Consider the following 7,937-nt stretch of genomic DNA (forward strand, 5'->3'; position numbering starts at 1 on the left):
CATCATGTTTGCAGAGTTGATCCTCGCGCCAGTCGCGACGTGTCAAGTATAAACCTAGCTTTAGAATCCTAAGGAAAAACTAAAATCAGACCTTAAGCTGCTGGTGATCTTCTATTGGACCAATATTTAAAGCATGAACAAGTAATGCACACAGAATGGTATGCTGGATGTTGGACCACTGAGAGGAATGCACTGCAAAGGGTTATTAACTCCAGCTAGAAGATTACTGGATGTCCTCTGCATTCCCAGAAGTCATTTCTAGCTCTCATTGCCATCCGTAGTGCTTATTTTAATTTAGTGCCTTTTATGTCTTCTGTTTTGTATCTTAAATCTGACTGCTTATTCTTGTTTATTGACATTTATGTTTCTTTTATACAATGATATTTTGAGCTCTGTACTGTACTACTTTGTGTGCAATTATTTTTCTTTCAAGGGTTACCAAGTGCAATTCATTTGATGCATCACATCTGCATCTAATGCATGACGGTAACAAAGCCTTTTCAGATTGTATAGGATTATAGTTATTTATAGTTACCCATCTGGAGGTTTAGGACTATAGAGGTACTATCTGGAGTTACTATTTGATTCAAGCAGGGCGGTGCAAGCTCACCCTTAAAGGATTCTCATTTAGGTAGGGAGGTTCTCCCTCCACCATCTCAATAGCCATGATACCCAAGGACCAGATGTCAACTTTGGGGCCATAGGCTTTACGCGTTACCACCTCGGGTGCCATCCAATAAGGGGTTCCCACCATGGTGCTTCTTTTACTCTGTTCTGGGGTGATCTGAGCACAGAAGCCAAAATCCGCTAGGGAGCAGGAAAGATAAAGCTTCAGGTTAGCAACAAATCCCAGACCTCACTACACCTGCATTATGAGATCCAAATCAGAAAGTCCTATACATGCTGTTAGGATCAATGAGTATTCCACTTCAGGTGTTTTAGAATCAGAGAAAAGGTTAAAGTTAATTCACAAGATTATGAGTTTCCAACATTTGACTGCAGGTATTTAGTTAACTTAGTAAGGGTTTGCAACAAAATTCCATGTGTACTATAAAATGACCAAGAACTAAATAATTTTATAGAGGATTGTGTTGCAGCAGGAGATGAACTCACTCAATTTGACAGAGCCATCCATCCCCAACAACACATTGTCACTCTTGATATCTCGATGAATGACCTGGTTAGCATGGAGGAACTCCAGAGCCTGTAGACACTGTGGTGGAGCACAGGCATCAGTAACCATGGAATCATAGGGGTAAGCTTGTGATAAACAGGAATGAAAGTGTAGTACTTCTCTGCACACTGCAGCAATCTGGGCCTCATCCATGCACGTTTCTGTCACCACATCAGTCAGGGAGCCTCCCGCCAAATACTCCATCACCACAAACAGCTCGTCTCCAACTAAGAAACTGCACTCAGAAAAAAAACAATAAATTACATAAAATAAAACAGCACAATACACATTTCACAACTTCACAGTTCATAAAATGTTTTTTTTTTCCACTCACACTTAAATACAAGCAATAGAAAATGTATTACTGTGTAACAGGTTTCAAAAGTACTTTGCTTGCACAGCCAATATCTGACAAATTATCTTATTTCTTTGAAACCATTTCTTTGAAATTTCTTGATACATCTCTCTCTCATACAGTTATCTAGGGTGCTAGAGTTATCCAGACCTCATTCTTGAGTGTTGTTGGCAGCCTACCTGCCGACTCCTATGAAGAACTTGTGAGGTAGTGGGTTTTCGGAGGTTATTATGAGTGAAGTGTGAACTGGGCCCTATATGAAACCTTAAAGGACATCCAAACATTTGACTGGTAGTTTGTGTATGTGTGTGTGTTGTGAGGTGGGGCTGCCATGGGCTATGCATGAACGTTTTGGTAGATGGTACATATCAAACATCCATGTAAATGCTACAACCCAAAGTTTCCCAGCAGAACATTGGTCAAAGCATCCCCCAGGTATCTGTAGACAATTTTGACAGTAGACAGGAGTCAGATGCAGCTAGTTGTGTTCTGAATCTTTCCATCACAGTTTAACAATTTGGCCATTGTCGAATTCTCTCAGATCCATGGCCCTTGTCAAATTCTCTCATTACCCATTTAATGCTTCCAACACATGAAATTCAAGAACTGACTTGCTGCCTAATATTTCCAACTTTTTGACATATGCCACTGTAATGAGATAATGAATGCTAATCACTTTAACTGGAAATGGTTTTAATGTTGTAGTTGATGCGCGCACGCACGCACGCACACACCCACCAAGCAAAGTGCTACTGGAGCTCTAGGAAGTTAAAGACATTTATGTTCAAAATGCTAAAGGTGTTAAAATCATAAAATTCATTGATGGGCTTCAACAGACCGCTGCAGTAATGAGGAGGAAGGGGTTAATGGGTAATCAATTGACCTTTCTGGTTATTTTAATGGTTGTGCTAGTGAATTTATAAATGTAGCACATTTTGCAGGTGCAGGCAATGGTACAATTATTCAACTGATTTGTGTACCTCTCGACACTCATATCTTGGATTAGTACAATTACCGTAGTAGTTTCCTTGAAAAAGAATGCATCTCTACATCATTCTGGAGTATTATGAAGGGTTTAATTATAATATACACTCTTATTTATTGAATAATAAGTGAGCTCCAAAAGGAAAGCGTGTTGTTTTATACACTCACCGGCCACTTTAGGTACACCTTGCTAGAACTGGGTTGGACCGTTCAGAACTGCCTTAATCCTTCGTGGCATAGATTCAACAAGGTACTGGAAACATTCCTCAAAGAGTCTGGTCCATATTGACATGATAGCATCACGCAGTTGCTGCAGATTTGTCAGCTGCACATCCATGATGCGAATCTCCCATTCCACCACAAGGTGCTCTATTGGATTGAGATCTGGGGCCTCACGTACGAACGGTGCGTACGCACAAAAACATTGCGTACGCTATGTTTCACGCAAACGGTCAGATGTACGAAATGTGATTTGAACGTGAGAAAGTGCGTACACCCATGACACCTTCACCTCTGGCGTACGCATGTTTCTAATGTGTTTTCGTAAATTAGCGACACTTAGAGGTGATGTATTGAAATTACAACTATTAAGATATCCTTCACGCACATATTGTAGTAAGCCCTTATTGGGTAAAATAAAGTAAATGAATCAGAAAATTAAACGGTAAATTAATCAGACAATCAATCAATCAATCAAATTTTATTTATATAGCGCTTTTTACAACAGTTGTTGTCACAAAGCAGCTTTACAAGTGCCGAGTCCTAGCCCCCAGTGAGCAAGCCAAAGGCGACAGTGGCAAGGAAAAACTCCCTAGTTTTTTTGCATGAGGAAGAAACCTTGAGAGGAACCAAGACTCAGGGGGGGGGAACCCATCCTCCTCTGGCCGACACCGCTCACCACAATTTCACTGCCTTACTGAAATAATCATTCAACGTGTTTCCACTTAGCCTTGATTATATAGACATGCATTAAATGTTGCGCTGGAGTTCTTGGGAGATGGCAGCGTTGGCATTACTGGAAGATATTGATAATGGCCGAATTCGCCGGGAGCGCGTTTTCCGTGACCATTATGATTCTTTAGCCCATGATGATGAGTGGCTTATAAGCCGTTTCAGATTTCCAAGAACTGTCCTCTTGTGTTGAGTTGGGTCCAGTTTTGGAGAGATAAACGCGAGGAGTTGCGCATTGCCAGCGACAACGCTCGGCTTCCTGGCAACTGGCTTATTTCAAAGAGAACTGGCAGCCCGGTCGGGGATATCCCACTCATCTCTGAGCCGGGCCATGCCAGCTGTTTTGGATGGGATCATCTGAATGTCAGCTAGATATATAAAGTTCCCATATGAAGGGGTTGACCAGGCAAACATTAAAGCGCAATTTGCAGCGATAGCCGGGTTCCCTAATGTAATCGGAGCGATCGATTGCACATTTCTATAAAGGCACCATCTGAGGAGGAATTTGCTTATGTGAATAGAAAGCACTTTAATTCCATAAACGTGCAAATAATCTGTGATGCAAAAATGTGCCTTACTAATGTAGTGGCACGTTGGCCTGGATCAACCCAATGATTCGTACATCCTTACAAACTGCATGGTTGGGATAACATTACAAGCTAGCAGAGTGCGTGATGGGTGGCTTCTTGGTAAGCAGCAAAATGTAAGCATTTAAATAAAAGCATTTGACATTTCCAGCTTAGAATAATTCATTTTAAACATGGGTAATTGTTAAATTACTTAGGAAACAGCATCTACGTGCTCAAGACATGGCTGATGACCCAGACTCTCTCAGTCATGGAGAGGGCGATTGGGCAGCTGCAAAGCCAGTGGCGCTGGCTGGACAGGACCGGGGGATGCTCGTGTATCGGCCAGAGAAGGTGTGTCGTATTGTGAGGGCATGTGGGGTCTTGCACAATGTTGCGCACAGGTATGCAGTGCCATTGTTAGAGGTGGTGGAGCACCCAGCGAACCCAGAGCCAGGACAAATTAATGCACAGTGCAAATTTTAAATAAATTATTTTATTGAGTCGCTGATGCTAGTGAGCGCATCACTGATATTTTTAGGTGCATTATATTATTCTGCCAGTGTGCATTATTCTGACCCCACAACAAAGCTTCACACACGCTGTCCCACTCAGACCTTTTGCGCTTTGCCGTAATGCCACAACGTGCCAAACAAACATTTTTCCGCACCTCTACCTCATTCAGGAGCGTCTCTACTTTCACATTCGGTGAAGTTCCTCTTTTTTCCCCGTTTAGACATGGTTTGTGATAGATCAGAGAGCAAACTTCCCCGGTACAGGGCAAATTTAAATGAATTTGCATATTTATAGGGGGGCGTGTCACCATGTGCGCTCCCATGTTGATTGGGATGTACAAAAGAAATGTGCGTGGATTCCGGCGTATGCACGGTTTGATACATCCAGATTTTTTTATGCGTACGCCATTTTCTGGATTTGTATGTACGCCAATATTTAGTAAGAAATCCATACAAGTCTTTGTACAAGAGGCCCCTGGTGATTGTTGAGGCCAATCAAGTATAGTGAACTCATTGTTGTGTTCAAGAAACCAGTCCGAGATTATTCGCACTTTATGACATGGCACGTTATCCTTATGGAAGGATGGACATCGTCAGCAACAATACTTAGGTAGGCTGTGGCATTGACATGATACTCAATTGGGCCCAAAGTGTGCCAGGAAAATATCCATTGCACCACCACCACCAGCCTGAATTGTTGAAATGGATCCATATTTTCATGCTGTCGATGCCAAATTCTGACCCTACCATCCGAATGTTGCAGCAGAAGTCAAGACTCATCAGACCAGGCAACATTTTTCCAATCTTCTATTGTCCAATTTTGGTGAGCCTGTGCAAATTGTAGCCTCAGTTTTTTGTTCTTAGCTGACAGGAGTGGCACCCGGTGTTGTTCTGCTGTTGTAGCCCAGTTATTGCGGAGGGCTACCGGGGGGGGTGGCGGCGAACGAAAGTTGCGTGTGCAAGTGTCAATTGCTAAGCGGGAAGACCGCTAGCAACCGCGGACAATCTATAATAGTAGCAAAAACATAAACGATGCAGCGCTTTGGTGCATGGCGCTATAGTGAGCTATTTTTAAAACAAGCGACTCATGACGTGGGTGACCCCTGGTTTATTCAATATTGACGGCAGCCTAACTTTTTGATTGACAGCTAATTGAGCAATAGAACACGAGAGGGAGTGTGTTATCGTGAATATATGTACATGCCGTTACTTGACAACGCGTCCGCGGAGTGATACAGAGAATGAGAATACCGTGCTGTTATCACACATATCTGCAGGGTTAGAACACTTCTCAACCAGTCGGATTGTGAACTAACTGTTGTATAATTGGCGAATAATCATTTAGTGTTAGAAGGGGAGGGACAACTGTGAATTTTGATTGGACATAAATTTAAGTCGATTTCTCGATGGGACCAATTAGGTTTACAAATTTATATGTAATTCATTGGACCTTTGGCGAGCTACTCGGAAAGGGGTGGCGAGCTACTGGTAGCTCGTGAGCGACATGTTGGAGACCCCTGGACTAGTGTTACGGCAGTTGGGCTAGATATTGTTTTGTGTGTGTGTACGATTTCTCTTTCTCTCTTTGTCTTTTTCCTCCTATTCCCTTCCCCGAATCCAGGTGTGGCTGCTGTGGGCGGAGTCCGTCCCCCAGAGAAGGTTAAAGGTGGAGTGATCCAGGAAATAGAGAGAGGAAAAAGGTGGGAACAGGGTGCTCCAGAATGTTGCCCTTCAAACCTGTGTGTGTGTTTGTTGGCAATTATTGGGGAACTGTGTAACGTGCGTGCGTGTGTGTGTGTGTGTACACTAGCTGGTTGAATCCTTCTTTTACTAGATCGCTTTATAGCTTGACTTGTATGTGCCCATTTATAAATACGTTTGTTTCCTTTTGTTATCCTTCTTTTTTGTGTATTGTAACACACCTATGGCTGGAAGGGGGTAAGTGCCAGTTTTATTCTGATTTTTTCCTGGTTTTGGCTTAGCTAGGGAGCTAGGCCCGATTCCTGTCTTTTGTTGAATATTTGTTTTGTAAGTTGAAGGTAGTGTTTGGGCTGGAGTTAGTGTTGGGTTGTTTGTTGTGTTGGCCTTGCTTATCCCCTGGAGAAATGGCCGGTTATTCTTTTGTTGGTCTGGTGCAATTTACAACAAATACACTTAAATGAATCCATGCGGGGTCTCTGTGGTTTTCATTGTATTAGCCAAACAACCACCTCCACCTCATCGTCTAGACTGACTGGTAACAAATGGGGGCTTGTCTTTGTGTCTAGGGTTTTTTTTTGTTGTTGTTTGTTTCTCTCTTTTTTGGTGGTGGTGGGGGGGGTGTTTGGTGGTGTATTCTCCTTTTGGGGTGCGTATTGAGTTTCATTTGGTTATGTTTGTGTTGTCTCCCTCTGTGGAAGGTTTGGTCCAGTGTAGAAAGGCAGATTTGCTGATGGTAGCAGAGTTTGCCTGTTTTCCTGTTTCACCGGCGCACGGCAGCACGCTCGCACGCAAACGAGGATTCACGTATCACATTAGCATAGCTTAGCTATAGCCTAATACACTTACATTAAACACTACAATTCTAAATCAGTATAATACACTTACCGACATCTGATTATTTTATCTCATTTCTGTTTTCTCCCCGTCTCTTTCTTTCTCCCTGTTTTCTCCCCGTTTCTTTCTTTCTCCCTCTGTTTAGTCTCCCCTGTTTTTCATGGCTACCGCGGAGGAACGGGCTCTCGTCAAGCTCGGCTCGGAGCTGGACAAGTTGGGTCGGCAGATCCAGAGTCTTCTGGAGAAGCAAGCGGAGCTCACCCAGGAGAAGACCAGGCTCGAGACCGCCCGCGACGCTGCCTACTCGGCCGTCTCCACTCCCTCGTCACGGCAGCTCAGCGCGACCGCCATCTTGACCCGGGCAACAGGCTGGGAGCGCCAGCGAGGACGCGGAAGGCAGCCGGCGTCGTCACCCCTACCTCAGGCGGACTTCTCCTCTGCAAATCCGTTCGAGGTGCTCAGCTCCAGGTCCTCCGCCTCGCCCTCACCCCTGCGTCCGACACCAACCTCACCAGCGCCGGCACCGAAGAAGAATAAGGGCGGTATCCTTGTTATCGGCGACTCGATAACACGACACGTAAAGATTAGCCTGCCAGGCGCTAAAAGAACCCCCACTGTGTCATGTTTTCCAGGTGCTCGTGTCCTGGACGTGGCCAGGTGGCTTCCCTCGGCGCTGAAGCAGCGAGACGACTTCAGCACCGTCGTCCTTCACGTGGGGGCTGTCGACACCTTCGCCCGGCGCAGCGAGATCCTGAAGGAGCACTACCGATCGCTTCTGGACACCGCGCGGAAGAAGACGTCGGCCAGGCTTGTTGTCTCCGGTCCGCTTCCAACGTTCCAGCGAGGGTGGGAGTTAT

General features: G+C 44.5%; 2 protein-coding genes across 9 annotated transcripts in view; one reads left to right on the forward strand and one right to left on the reverse strand.

The window, feature by feature from the left end:
• Nucleotides 1–7,937, forward strand: part of LOC143485434 (uncharacterized) — a 47,457-nt gene that overhangs the window by 28,796 nt on the left and 10,724 nt on the right. Inside the window, exons 2-3 of the mRNA XM_076984876.1 lie at nt 6,167–6,245; nt 7,226–7,878. Coding sequence (XP_076840991.1) covers nt 7,241–7,878 — 638 coding nt within the window. The 5' untranslated portion in view covers nt 6,167–6,245; nt 7,226–7,240. The remainder of the gene's footprint in view (nt 1–6,166; nt 6,246–7,225; nt 7,879–7,937) is intronic.
• The window catches only part of pak2a (p21 protein (Cdc42/Rac)-activated kinase 2a), a 73,185-nt gene that overhangs the window by 4,025 nt on the left and 61,223 nt on the right, over nt 1–7,937 (reverse strand). For all 8 annotated transcript variants that reach the window (XM_076984867.1, XM_076984871.1, XM_076984870.1 and 5 more), the window contains 3 exons: nt 1,292–1,409; nt 1,114–1,213; nt 611–807 (listed from right to left, as the gene is read on the reverse strand). In XM_076984867.1, the coding sequence (XP_076840982.1) occupies nt 611–807; nt 1,114–1,213; nt 1,292–1,409 (415 nt within the window). The remainder of the gene's footprint in view (nt 1–610; nt 808–1,113; nt 1,214–1,291; nt 1,410–7,937) is intronic.

This window comes from Brachyhypopomus gauderio, unplaced genomic scaffold (assembly GCF_052324685.1).
Source record: "Brachyhypopomus gauderio isolate BG-103 unplaced genomic scaffold, BGAUD_0.2 sc34, whole genome shotgun sequence".
Lineage (NCBI taxonomy): Eukaryota > Metazoa > Chordata > Actinopteri > Gymnotiformes > Hypopomidae > Brachyhypopomus > Brachyhypopomus gauderio.